Source organism: Dendropsophus ebraccatus, chromosome 1 (genome assembly GCF_027789765.1).
Source record: "Dendropsophus ebraccatus isolate aDenEbr1 chromosome 1, aDenEbr1.pat, whole genome shotgun sequence".
NCBI classification, from domain to species: Eukaryota; Metazoa; Chordata; class Amphibia; order Anura; family Hylidae; genus Dendropsophus; species Dendropsophus ebraccatus.
The window spans coordinates 116,949,334-116,963,137 of record NC_091454.1 but is presented as its reverse complement, the minus strand read 5'-3'; the positions used below and the strand labels follow the sequence as shown (position 1 = coordinate 116,963,137).

General features: G+C 43.9%; 2 protein-coding genes across 2 annotated transcripts; one reads left to right on the top strand and one right to left on the bottom strand.

The window, feature by feature from the left end:
* Positions 1-1,011: 1,011 nt before the first annotated feature.
* On the top strand, positions 1,012-7,953 carry LOC138783218 (uncharacterized). Its single transcript, XM_069957661.1, has 6 exons — positions 1,012-1,101; positions 3,016-3,116; positions 3,228-3,374; positions 4,960-5,982; positions 6,344-6,450; positions 7,805-7,953. The coding sequence occupies exons 1-4, from the start codon at positions 1,012-1,014 to the stop codon at positions 5,846-5,848; spliced, it is 1,227 nt and encodes a 408-aa protein (XP_069813762.1). The 3' UTR covers positions 5,849-5,982; positions 6,344-6,450; positions 7,805-7,953.
* Positions 7,954-10,008: 2,055 nt separating this feature from the next.
* Positions 10,009-13,056, bottom strand: LOC138783214 (uncharacterized). Its single transcript, XM_069957649.1, has 4 exons — positions 12,981-13,056; positions 11,336-11,477; positions 11,085-11,235; positions 10,009-10,750 (listed from the first exon to the last, which is right to left on the bottom strand). Exons 1-4 carry the CDS (start codon positions 13,029-13,031, stop codon positions 10,009-10,011), a joined length of 1,086 nt encoding a protein of 361 aa, XP_069813750.1. The 5' UTR covers positions 13,032-13,056.
* Between the last annotated feature and the right edge of the window lie 748 nt (positions 13,057-13,804).

The window sequence follows — 13,804 nt, the reverse complement described above, 5'->3', positions numbered from 1 at the left end:
ATTTTGCCACTAATATAAAGTGCCATATGTGACGAAAAAACAATCTCAGAATCGCTAGCATACGTTAAAGCATCACTGAGCTATAAGCGCATAAAGTGAGACAGGTCAGATTTTGAAAAATGAGCCTGGTCTTTTAGGTGCAAATTGGCTTGGTCTTGAAGGGGTTAATGTTGACTTTTGTGAGGTATAAATGGGATGCTGTGCTTTGCTGGTCAATGATATCTAATTTGTGTACTTTTATTATGCTTTAATTACATTTGTACAATTAAAAAAAAAATCATATTTGTAACTTTTTTTGTTATATTTTTGTAACTTTTTATTTTTTCACTGTGTAAAGTAATTTGGGTGAGTTTTAACTGTGTCGTACAAATTACATGTTCATTTTATTTTGCAGATGGATATGATTATGTTGATACCTTATTCATATGTTTCTTTAATTGTTTATTAGATTTACACCATTAACACAATTTTTTGCTAAAAAAATGATCTTTGCATTGCCATATTCTGAGAGGTGTATTTTTTTTTCTCCAACATGATTGCTTCAAGGCTTGTTTTAACATTAAACTTTTTATGGCGTTCACCATTGTGGTTTTATAGCCTGAGTTGTATTACAAACAAGCTTAGATCAGGTGTGGGGATTGAAACACGTTAAATCTTTCTTAACTGGAGTTCACCTTTAAAGGAAAACTACCTTGAAAAGGTGGTGTAAGGGTAGCTTCACACGGGCGTATTAGCTGCGAGCTTTCCGCAAAAAATCGCATCTAAACCGCACGGTACATATGTGCGGTTTATTTTGCGGAAATATCGCGTGTAGCCGCGGTTCGCGATTATAAAATTCTGCGTATTATAATGTTAACATTAGTGTTATCGTCGGTTAAATAAAGATTAGTGAATAGATGTTGATTAGAAAAAAAAAAATATTCGTGACTGGATTGGGTCTTTCTACCTGTGAGAGCTTGTGAGGTAGCAAGTGTACCATACGTTACCACACACAAAAATTTTTGGTCGATCATGTCAGTCATTCGTCCTCTTCGTTTGAGGAGGCCCTACTTGAAAATGCTTCTTCAATTGGCATTGCGCCTGGTGACTGACCACTGTGAGGTAAATGTTAAAGAAGTTGAAATACACTCACAACTGTAAGACCTGTGTTGAGACATATTACATATGGGGACTGTCAAGGCACACTATTTCACAAATGGTAAATGTCCGTGAATGAAACTTGAGAAATAAACTCTTGGTGTAAGTGCCGGGACACAGCTATCACTCAGCAGTGTACCCGCACCTTGCTCTGATCTCCCTTCCTCTAGCAGCAGCTCACCCCCGGTACTAGCATACTGTGTGGGTAATTTTGTTGGTGGAGCACAAGAATTCTTGGCCATTCCTATCAGCCGGCGACCACGGGAGGCACTGCTGTACCCTGCATGGCTTGCCATAGTACCCAGATTTCCCTTCCCTCACAGATGCCACAGAGACTTGCATCGTGAATCCTGTGACCCAATTGATGGACTGCCATGCGGAGGGTGCCATGCTGGTTTCTGAAGAGAGCTTTGCGGGAGGGGAGTCTGGGTACTATGGCAAGCTGAGTGGAGTTTGGCAGATCTCACTATTAGCGCCTACTGTGGTCCCCGGCTGATAGTAACGGCCCTAACTTCTGTTCCTTTTCCGCAGCAGCATCCAGCCACCAGCGCCTCCCACATCAAATTTAACCCCCTTTCACCTCCTCTTCCCCCACGCCCCCTTCTCCGCCTCTCTGCCCTCACTCCTTCCTCTCACCCCCCATCATCTCCTCCCACCCTCATCACCTCCTCTCACCCTCATCACCTCCTCTCACCCTCATCACCTCCTTTCACCACCTTCTCCTCCTCTCTCCCCCTATCCATGGCCATTGTTAGGGGTGGCCAAACTGTCCAATTCCCCAGTGCCCTCACCCCCTGGGGCCCACTGTCACTTTATAAATCTCCTTCCTTCATAAGTGGAGCAGAGCGGCACAAGCAGCTTCCCTGCTCCACAAAAGAAGCAAGGAGCCGAGCGGCTGGACAAAAAGGGACGGCCCCCCCATCAGGACCATATGCTCATACAGCCACCCACCTCTCCATATAGAGTACACATGCAACTGTACCATATACAGGGAAGGGTTTCCTGTATGCTACTGCCCCCCCTGTTCAGGGCCTGGAGCCCATACAGAAACCCTCCCCCTCTGTATGTATGGGAACCTGGCCATGACCAATATATGATGATGGGGTGTACTGTATCATACAGGTACCCCTCCCCCATGCATTAAACATTATATTTGGAGGGGATTATGCATGATATAGAAACTCCTCCACCCCTAATATCTCCCAACTGTCCCCACTGGGGAAGGGGCTAACTCACCGTGGGCAGAAGGTGGATGGCAGTGGTGGTTGGGCATGAGTAAAACATCTGAGCTACGTATCTGCTAGAGAAGGGGATGCCTTTTATAGGGGGGGATATGACATACAGGGAGATTACCTATACTGGGGTCTGTCTGCATGGGTGGATACTGTCTACTTGTTGTAGGGGTAACTAACAGGCTAATTACTGGATTATATATTCTATTTAGTGGGCTCAGAGGGGTCTGGAATATAATTTACATGCACAAATGGGACCCACTCTCGGGGCTTCATGAGTCTTATGCAATTGCAGCAAATTACCACTGAGGCCGTTGCTTTGACTACGATCTCACTAAGGCAATTGTGTATTTGATCCATGAACGATAAGCTGGTATGCAGTCATTATGGGGTGGTCATTCTGTGGCTGTAATACTCTGCTGTATATAATGTGTATATAGAGTCATTATGTGGTGAGCTGTCTGTGGGGATAATAATCGTTAGTATGTAGTGTGTATATCGAGTCATTATGTGTCAGTCGCTCTGTGTAGGTGCATTCATTTGACCGGGAAATTGGTGCTTCCACGTGCTCTGTCTTGAAGTGGTTAGTAATTGTAATGTGTATTGGTTGTGTAATCTTAAACTTATGTTTTGTAATTATGTTTAGGAACGAATCCAAAGACTGCCACGACGCTATTGGGTTCATCCTTTAATAGAGGAGCACGACAGTCTTGGAGTCTTCCACCGCCTGTATGTCAATTTGCGGAGGTATGTTGTGTAGGTTAATTATCTTAACGGAGACGTTAGTGGCTGTGGAGAAAATTTTGTTCTAGAGGTGCAAATTTTAATATATGTCTATAAAAATTAAACCCTTCACAGATATCCCGATAAATTTAAAAATTACTGCAGGATATCAGTACAGCAGTTTGATGACCTACTGAGGCTGGTGGGTCCAGAATTAACATTTGAGGACACAAATATGAGACGGGCAATATGTGCTGAGGAGAGACTACTCATCACCTTGCGGTGAGTTTTGCTTTCAGTTTATGATGATGTGTATCATGACTGTATCGTATATTGTACAGATGTTTAGGTCCCACTAAAGTGGGGTACTAGGGGATGGTAGCTGTGGGGATTTATAAATGTCGTGGGTGTCTTCCCGACTGGCAGGCCCATTAAAGTCAGATGTTAATTAAATTATATATAAATTGGCGTCATCTAGCAACTGGCAAACAATAGTACATTAAGCCGCTGATACATAAAGGAGGAGCTTTATCATACATGGTGTGAAGTGAAATTGGCCCTTTTGTCACAAGCAAACAATCAAATTCCACAGTCAGACGGTATGAAAACGGAAAAGTTGGATTTCATTAGTTGCCAGGGGGGACTGATTCAGTTAAACGGTACCCCATGTTTGAACAATCTCCTACTATTTGGTGGAAAAACTTAGGGCCCTATTCCACAGGAGAGATAAGCTGGTAATTTGGCCCAATTAGGTAAAATGTCGCTTGCTGCAACAGAGATAACAATCAGCCGATGATCGTGTCATTGGCTGATCGTTTGTTATGCTACAGACCTAAAATCATTGGTCAACCACCGCAATTCGCTATGGTCAAATAGCGGTGCACGCTGGCCTACCAACAATTTGAGAAGTCCGCCATACATTACCTTTTAATCATCCAGTCCGTTTCCCTCCCTGCGTCCCGCATGCTCTACATTCAGAATGCCCTGTCAGCTGTCACAGCGCTCAGCCAATCACAGGCCGAGACCACCGCGGCCTTTGATTGGCTGAGTGGCCTGTCAGCTAACAGTCCACTTTGGAAAACTAGTGCACGGGACCCGGGGAGGAAGACGTACCGGATAAGAAGTCCAGACAGTTAATATATGGTGCACGGCCTGCAAGGACAACAGTAATAATGTCCCAGCAGCTCTTGGTGAACTATCATCGGACCATGGAATAGGACAAGTGAACAAGCACCAAACCAGCATATCGCCTATTGTTTACATGGTTGGTCTGGCCTTGCTTGGCCTGTAGAAGAGGGCCGTTAATTAGTACTATCTGTCACCTTTCCACTATGCTGCTGACTGGGGTCATGATCTATGCTGGCCATAGCACTATTGCCTTCCTATAAAAAAAATCAACCACATCAAAAGCTGGTAAAAAAGCCACACTTGTTAACGTACCTTAAATACATACATCTGAGTGGTTGCCACACAATCAAGAGAGACGTTCACCTCATATGCAGCTAGTTTACAATGGAAAATTACCTTTGACATGGGCACCCCCTAAGTGCCTGGGTTAAATTAGTTATAGTAAAGTCATTGTTTCAACTGAGGCTGTACATCTAGTTTTCCATTTTCTATCACCAACCTTAATCTGGCCAAAATTATGTAGCTTGGTTACATTGGTTCAGTGTGGGTTCGAAAAACCATGTGTCATTCTGCCACCCAATGGACCACGTTACCCATTTATTGTATTGCACACATCTAGTTGTTATCTTTAGAAATGGTGCAAAATTAGGAAAATATGTGTATTTTTCGTGTTCACTAAGTTTGCCTTTTTTTCTTTTTTTTTTCTCTTCCCTCAAAAAAACCCTACTCTCATCAACAGATTTTTAGCCACAGGAGAGAGCTTTGCATCCCTACACTTTCAATTCCGAGTTGGTGTTTCCACCATCTCTGGAATTGTGAAGTGCACATGCGTCGTCATCTGGCAGAAATTGCAGCCCATGGTGATGCCTAGCCCTACCGAGGAGACTTGGCTACAGGTTGCAGCAGGCTTTCAGACTGTTGCCAATTTCCCAAACTGCCTAGGTGCAGTTGATGGCAAACACGTCAGGGTGCAGCAGCCACCGCACTCAGGATCACGCTTCTATAATTATAAGAAGTTTTTTTCGGTGGTCTTGATGGCGGTGGCTGATGCACACTGTCGTTTTGTTGCCATTGATGTTGGTGCCTATGGCAGTACTGGGGACTCTCGGGTGCTGCAAAGCTCACAGATTGGACTGCAAATTCTCCGAGCGGGCGAAAGGCTCCCAGCCGATCAGCCACTTCCGGGCACCACGGATCCAGTTCCATTCGTTATGGTATCGGATGAGGCATTCCCATTACTCAGTAACCTGTTGCGCCCATACCCACGAAGAGAACTCGATACCCGGAAGCGAATTTTTAATTTTCGGCTGTCCAGAGCACGTAGAGTCGTGGAATGCACCTTTGGAATCATGACTAGTCAGTGGCGGGTCTTAACTACTACCATCAAATTGGATGTGCAGACAGTAGACAATATCATCAAGGCTTGTTGCGTTCTCCACAATTTCACCAGGCGAAACATCTTGGATGAAATTGTGGAGGGCCAGCAAGCCTGTCTAGATCCAGCTGTCAACTGGCAGCTGGATCATCCATCCAATTTGGTGGTAAGTACTCGAGACCTGTTCGCTGACTACTTCATGAGCTCCGAAGGTGCCGTGCCCTGGCAATACTCCTGTGTTGGTGATGAGTAGTCAATCCGGTAGGCACATAGGAGGCAATCCTAAACCAGGACCAGGAGGCTGTTATGAGGACGTTTGAGAGTAAAATCCTTTCAATTACAAGCCAAGACTGCAGTTTGTGGATACATCCATCTCTAAACAGCGTGGTAAGTGATAAATTTTGCTAAATTACATGAACATTGCTTAACTATCTAATTGATAATCACGCAATCGCTGTTTGCCTATAACCATGGCCATACAGATTTGCCACACTGAATAACTAATGGACAATATCAAATTTTGTTATGCAGTAGTACTAGAGTGTGGCAAATATCAGATTAATTTACAAAATTTTTCTGATATTATGATCACATTGGGGGAGATTTATCTAACATGGTATTACTTGCAACAGGCTCAGTTGCCCCTAGCAAACAATCTGTATCTATAAACACACCCTAACTAAATAACTGGAGAACATGCTGGTCACTCCACTTTGTAAAGTAAAATATTACCTCTGTTTCCATATAGGTAAGCAGTTTGCTCACCAAAGGTTGCATAAGTTAACCGTGGTTTCTCCTACATCCGTATTACTACAGTACACATATGTTGAGAGTCGGGGAGTATAAATTGACTAGGTGAGTAGTGTTTTAGAACGGCTAAATTTTACCTACCTGCATTGCTTTTCATTCTGATGTGGTGGTAATTTGGGTGGACTAACACTATGGATTTTTTGGAAACGGTCCAACCGTAAGATATTAACAGGGGACATGGGCCCAGGACCAAAGCTGTGATGCAGCAAAATGTGTAAGAGGCACCACCAAGGGGGGTTTGCCGCAATTCATCCCTGAACCCATAGTGAAAATGTGAGGCCCCATTCACACGTCTGTGTCATTTATGACTGTCAGGAAATCCTGATCAAGAGGCCTCAAATGCCATCAGGAAAGTATCTGGATTTCTAGACAGTAATCCGTTGTTACCTTCAGGAAACCATCAGGAAAAACCTTCAGGTTTTCCCAATGGATAAGACAATAATAGACATGATGGGAGATATAGTTCTGCAAACGGAATGGTCACAGCTTGCAGAAGTACAACTCCCATAATGATCTGCTGAGAGGTCATGATGGGAGTTGTACTTCAACATGGATGCCCACAGTATGCAGAAGTACAACTCCCATCATGACCTTTAGGACATGGTAGGAGTTTTAGTTTGGCGGAGAGGGGGGGAAGGGTGGGGGGGACTTACCTGTCCGGCGCTGTTCAAGCCGGGGTGAGGGGAGGTTGACACCGTTTCAGGGGGCCGGATCTCACAATCAGCGTCTGGTCTGGCCCAGGCGGGTGGTCAGTTTACGGGCTGCGTGCGTTGACATCTGTGGGGTGGTTGAGGAGGTGAGAGCGACGGGCCCTTAGGTCCAGGAGGGGGCAGGCAGCATGATGTTTGGGCTGCGTGGTGCTGGGCTGAGGTTGCAGGGTGCCGGCCGCCACGCAAACAACCCAAAATCACGCACCCTTTCCTGATGTACATCAGGAAAGTGCCCATGATTTCCTCGCTTCCATAGACTTCTATGGGGGCGTCCAGATCGCAATTCCTGACAAAAATATAACATGTCCTATTTTCTCAAGGTCTAATTTTCCAGAACATACACCCTTCCGGAAAAATCCGGAAGGGTGTACGTGACTAATACAACGCCCAGGTTCCTCAAACCCGCCAAGATTTTCTGATAGCAAATCCGGTTGGTTTTTCAGGACATATGGAGGGGGCCTGACCTGTAGGCAAGCAATTAACAAAGTAAAATTCACTCAATTAAAAAAAAAAAATGTACATCCATACCGTATCTAAACAAATAGGTCAACAATTGATTTTTTAAAAATTTTTATTGCAAAACAAACAGTACAAACTAGTAAGTCCAGAAAACATTCCTCACAGGTGTAACTTTTATTTTTAACCATAAAAGTATTGATATATTTAACAGGACATTTCCTCTCTCCTAGATCACAAATTGTCTGCAGTCGCATGGCTACCTTGCTCTAGAAAAGATGATGTGAAGAAAGGAAAGGCAAACAATTTTGCAGATGTATTTTTAACTGTTTTTTTCACATGTCTTAGTGGCAACGTCCAGATTATTAAAAAAAAAAATTATATACCTAACAAACTGAAGTCTCAGCTTCCTGAAGTGGGAATGGGGGGTATTTCTGTGTTAGGTATTAACCAAAAGGTGGTTGACCGTGGCTCAGTGTTATGGAAAATGATAGCCGAAATCCAAATTTTGTATGGCGCAATTGTTGCTGGTGGAGCTGACCATAAACAGTATACCTAAGTAGACCAGGTTGTTGAATCCATCCCCGGCAACACCATAGAAAGCCTAAAGTTGAGGGCAAACATGAGGCAAACTAATAGAGGTGAGCACCAGGGCCAACCAGACAATTAAAAAGATTCCTCTGTCCTGGCCATGGAACTCATCTCAACTATTTTCAATAATGTGTACGTTGCTCTTTAGCTTCGTTAAGTCTGCCACATGGAAATAGATCAAGGGACATCACATCATGGAATGGGTAATTATGGGGGAGTCCTCAGCAGTCTGGTGGTGAGCTGAAGAATGGCAGCCATGCGGACAAAAACTATGACAAGTCTGCACAAAATGAAGGCACTTTAAGCTCAGGTATTTCAGTAAACAATAAACAATAAAACACTCAACAAAATAGAAACTATACCAGTACCCGTATGGGCTGTACTTTCACAATCGCACAATTTCACTCTTGTGTCTACTGCAATATCAGACACTGGAATAACACCATAGGATGCGCAATATGCACTTGGCACACCTTTTTTTCTAAACATACAATGTGGCCCTAATAATCCTATGCCACAATGCAAGTCTAATACAGAAGATCGATCCAGGAGCATGGTAGAGCCCATCTGTAGTGGAATTTTGGCCCTTTGCTTAGCGTTGACTGCTGACGTTGGATGAAGCCCTAAGGATAGGTGCAAAACATGGATATAGTCAATGGCTGTATCCATGTTTTTCAGACAACCGTAGAGCTTTATCCAACTTCAGCCGCCACCACTAATCCAATGTGCTACGATGGGTTTCGGATGGACTTTAACAGGTACCCGGTCCGCTCTTCTTTTAAGTCTAAACCATACAACCTTTACCCTATGTCTACTAAGGTAAGTTTACTTAGAGCAATAAAACAGGGACATTGCAGAAATAGTGTAACATGTATAGCAGTTGCCCTCTCAGAATTTCAATAAATGTAAACAGTGTATCACAAAATTGGCCCATTAACAATACGGCCAATGGCTTTTCTGCCAATAGTAAACAACTGAACTTTAGCCATGTAATTGCATTAGGTCAGAAATTTTCTAAGCTGTATATAGTGACAACAGACATTATGATACACGTAGGAGAAAGTGTTTTCCAGGCCACATTTGTTTTTTTAGTAGGGACAACAGAGACTTTTGCATGGTATACCCGGTTTGGGCATTGTCCACCCACTTCACCAATGCTGGACCTAACCAGTCTGCAAAGTCTGTCCAGGATAAATTTGCCATATTGGAATTAAAGTTTGCTAAGGTAAATGAGGTATTTAACAGTACGTAGGCTCTCTATAAATAGGTATATGATTGTGTATATATGGTCAGGAAGATATGTTGTTTGTGAATAGTGGTATATACTGACAGTATACATCACTATTCACAACCAACATATTTACATGACCATATATACTATACCATATTAATATTCTTAGAGAGCCTAATTTAGTATTCCCTTGGGTAACCTCTGGCACATAGACAGTAGTGCACTTTGAGTCAGGGTTTAGCTAAAAAATTGTAGGGGTTTTGCAAACATACTATATTTTTGTACTTACATAAAATTTTGATACGTGGTGAACAGTGGGTATACGGCTATACTTGTGAAATTTACATGCTCCCGCATATCAGCAGCAATCTATTAGGTCTATAAGTCACACTATATACAACACAGAAGTGTGTTACTGTACCTTACTTCACACCACTACATGGCTAGTGTCCACTGATTATTCCACACACAATAATAACACACTATCTGACACATAGAAAAATATACAGAAACCAATATGCTAACATAGCATAATAACAGTAATTTAACTCTCAACATTATCTACCTATTCAAAGTGCCATCTTCCCTAGTGTAACAGTGAGTACTTCAAATACTTTAAAATTGAAGTGGAGAGGAGTATGGGGCCTCAGAATGGCCAACATCAGAAGTACTAGTGTGCTGGTACATCTGTGAGGCATGTGTAATTTGGGTGATTGAAGAGGATTGCTCAGTCGGAGAATTTAAAAGCTCCAAAAATGTTTTACGAGTAGCAGAACTAGCACTCATTTGAGAGGGTTTGTTGCTAGCTATTGAGTGGCTAATGCTCTCCCCAGACATTCTTTGGCAACTTTGTTGGGAAGTAGTGTATGAGTTGCATAGTAATTGACTTGGGGTCATAGGTATGGGGTTGCTAACCTTTTTTGACATTACCTGGCTGAGAGCAAGGTATATTTCATTATTTTCGGGGATGGGTTGTGGGTTGGCAAACATAGTCATAACCTCAAATAAAGCAGAGACACACCGCCATTGACGTGACTCTGGCAGCTGCCTAAGTCTAACAGCAATTGAAGATGCCAACTGGTCCCAGTGGTCTTCACGGTCTACCCGCTGTATCATGCTAAGAGTCTCCCTGGCCATAGCATTCGCGTGACAGCATAGAGGCGTTGATCTTGGTCGCTGACCACTTTGGCGGATTGCAGCATCACAGCGTTTAGATATATTTTTTCTTCGTGGACTAGCCTCATGCGACATACCTGGCAAAGCTTCTTGAGACAAACCAGTGTCTCCAGCTGAGCCAGAAGACACCAGTGCATGGTCATCAACTTCAAACACACTTGCTGTAATGTTGCCATCAGTTCTGAAAAAATTGCATTATTTAAATTAGAATGAGATACCAAAGAAAATTATAATATATAACTCGTGCTACAGTTTTCAAAATAACTATTTCGCACAGTGGTTTTCATCTGCATAGCCCGATACCAAATTTGGTAGACTTTAGGAAACAAAATAAAGGACAAGCAAATAGTTGCATGAGGAGAATGACCTAAAATCATGCAACTAGTGTATTATGCTACCTTGGGATTATAGTCAGTGCTGGATAACTCTGAAACCGCAAGGAGCAACTAAATGTGTTAAAAAGGGACGAGAAAGCAGACAATCAAAATGTGTTAATAAAAAATTAAAATACTCACGGGCGCAGCTCACGTCCAGTGTGGAGAAAGTGAAGTTGTTCATAATAGGCACATTTTCTTTTTGCTGGAGAGGATCCACTCTTTCCTACATCGTTTTCATCTTTTCTATATTGATCACGAACTGAGCGCCACCGATTGCGAACATCTAGGCCTTAATTTTGACATAGAAATAAAATATGTAATAAAATCCATTATTCACTCGTAGCCAGCCAACACATAGTATAGTGGACACGACTATCTGAAACACTTACAGATCTGCTTTTGCATTTTTGCATTGTAGCTATCCAACTCTGGGTACAATGTCCTAATGATCTTACTCCATACATCGTGCTTCTTGTGGCGATCACTATACTTGGGGTCATTCAAGTCCCATATGCACGGATACCGTTCGACCTGTAAAGCAAAAGGATATCACATTTGTAGAGAGAGGAAGAGAGAGAGAGAGAGAGAGAGAGGAAGAGAGAGAGAGAGGGAGGAAGAGAGGGAAAGAGAGAGAGAGAAGGAGAGAGAGAGGGAAAGAGAGAGAGAGGAAGAGAGAGAGAAAGGGAGAGAGAGGGAGGGAGAGAGAGAGATAGGGAGAGAGAAAGAGAGAGAGAAAGAGAGAGAGGGAGGGAGAGAGAAAGAGAGAGAGAGAGAGAGAGGAGGAAGAGGAAGAGAGAGGAAGAGTAAGATAGAGAGAGAGAGAGAGAGAGAGAGAGAGAGCGGGAGAGAGAGAGAGAGGGAGAGAGAGAGAGAGAGAGAGAGAAAGAGAGAGGGAGAGAGAGAGAGAGAGAAAGAGAGAGGGAGAGAGAGAGAGAGAGAAAAAAAGAGAGACAAAGAGAGAGAGAGAAAGAGAAAGAGAGAAATAGAGAAAGGAAGAGAGAGAGAGGAAGAGAGAGAGAGAGATTTTTTGGGGTGGAGGGGAAAATGGGTCAGCTAGAGAAGACTAACTGCTCAATATTGTTGCAAGTGGGTGGAGAATGGCCCAGCAAAGGGGGACTTGGGCGGCTGCAAGTGAATTATTTGTTAATGGGGCCTGAACAGGGGGTACAGTATCGTACAGGGTCCCTCCCCCTCCCTGTATATTGTACATTAACCTCTGTACACTATTTGGGGAGGTGGGTGGCAGTATGATAAAGAACCTGGACCTCCGGCCTCCAAAAGACCCTGCACCACGCGATTGTAGGCTCCCCCCCAATTTGCCCACCCCCAACCCCTATCGACCCCCCTTTGTTGCCCTGCCCTTGCCTGGTGTCCTCCTACTCCTCCTCTCCTGGGGCTAAAAGCATATGGTCCTGCAGGGGGGGCCGTCCCTCTTCTCCAGCCGCTCGGCTCCTTGCTTCATTTGTGGAGCAGGTAAGCTGCTTGTGCCACTTTGCTCCACTTATGAAGGAGCTGTATAAAGTGGAAGGGGCAAATTGGCCATAAATCCCCCCCACCCCCCCCCCAAAACCTATTCCAGCGGCCACCCGCACTACCTCCACCTGGGGGCTGCGTTAACACACAGGCAAAAATGAAGGGGGCAGCGCCAGGCCCCAGCCAATGCAATCCTAGCAGCCCGGGCCGTAGACCTCTGTGGCGACGAGTACTTGCACGTCTGGCCATGATGAAGGAAGCGTGACGCGGGTATAATTTCTCATCTGTCAGCAGACAGGATGGCGCCGGCACATCAGCTCAAGAAACCACCCCCCACAGCATCTATATGCTGCAGCCGGCCAACATTTTACTGCGCCGCCCGCCCGTCCACAACACCTCAGGGTCCCCCCAAGACATGACCGCTCACAATCCCATTCCCCCAGGGCCACACCTCAGCAAAAAGAATATCAGTTTCCCCACAAGCCCCCGAGACCAAAAGCCCCCACCATTGTCACCTGCAATTCCCCACGTCTCCCACCCTGCTACAACATCACCACTTACCAGGGATATCAGGCGGGTGACATTTATCCCCATGCGGCTGTATGTCGCCATCGTTTCTCTTCAGGGCTTCTCTTCTCTCCCCTGCTCCTAACTTCCGCTTCCACGGTCCTCAGCGCCGGAAGTGACGTCATCGGCTTACAGGCAAATGAACACACCGCAACAACTCGCTGCTAAAATCGCACAATCATCCTAATGTTAAAAAAAACGCAGCAAACAACATGCGAGTTGAGTTTGCCATTGACTTACATTACAAACTGTCTCACAGCGTTTTCACCTGCGGTTTTATCGCTTGTTTAAACTCGCAGCTAATACGCCCGTGTGAAGCTACCCTAAGAGTTGTTTTGTACATTCTTTCTTGCCAGAATCCCCAGTGAAGCATTAAGGCCCTGCAGGTTTCCATATGTGTTTATGATGCTCAATTTATTCCCTATAATTCCTTTGGTTACATTAAACAAAATTAAACATAAAACATTAAAAACTGGTGTGCTGAATAGGGTCTATGTCTATGCCTACCTTACTATAATACCTTATCTATGTGGTAAGCGGTTACATAATGTAGATAAGGTATTACGGTAAGGTAGGCATAGACATAGACCCTATATAGCACACATTCAAAGTTTTAATGTTCTACACCTGTTTCCGGAATCTGATTATAGTGTTTCATTTTAATTTGATAGCTTTGAACCAATTAAATCTTGAACCCAGTTTGTCTCATAATAACAAAAGGGTGCGGTCAGATAGGGTTTGTATCTAGAGACATCTTTTTTTAATTGTTTAAAGTCTGGGAAAGATGCTTGTAAAACAATAAATGTTTTCTCATTAAA

What these genes read in the sequence shown, in the direction of transcription:
- LOC138783218 (XM_069957661.1), top strand. Translation starts at nt 1,012, where the DNA reads ATGTCAGTCATTCGTCCTCTTCGTTTGAGGAGGCCCTACTTGAAAATG. An exon ending in TGGTGACTGACCACTGTGAG is followed by an intron (nt 1,102 to 3,015) that starts GTAAATGTTAAA and finishes AATTATGTTTAG; the next exon opens with GAACGAATCCAAAGACTGCC. An exon ending in AGACTACTCATCACCTTGCG is followed by an intron (nt 3,375 to 4,959) that starts GTGAGTTTTGCT and finishes TCTCATCAACAG; the next exon opens with ATTTTTAGCCACAGGAGAGA.
- LOC138783214 (XM_069957649.1), bottom strand. Translation starts at nt 13,031, where the DNA reads ATGGCGACATACAGCCGCATGGGGATAAATGTCACCCGCCTGATATCC. An exon ending in TCACCCGCCTGATATCCCTG is followed by an intron (nt 11,478 to 12,980) that starts GTAAGTGGTGAT and finishes TTTGCTTTACAG; the next exon opens with GTCGAACGGTATCCGTGCAT. An exon ending in AAAAATGCAAAAGCAGATCT is followed by an intron (nt 11,236 to 11,335) that starts GTAAGTGTTTCA and finishes GTCAAAATTAAG; the next exon opens with GCCTAGATGTTCGCAATCGG.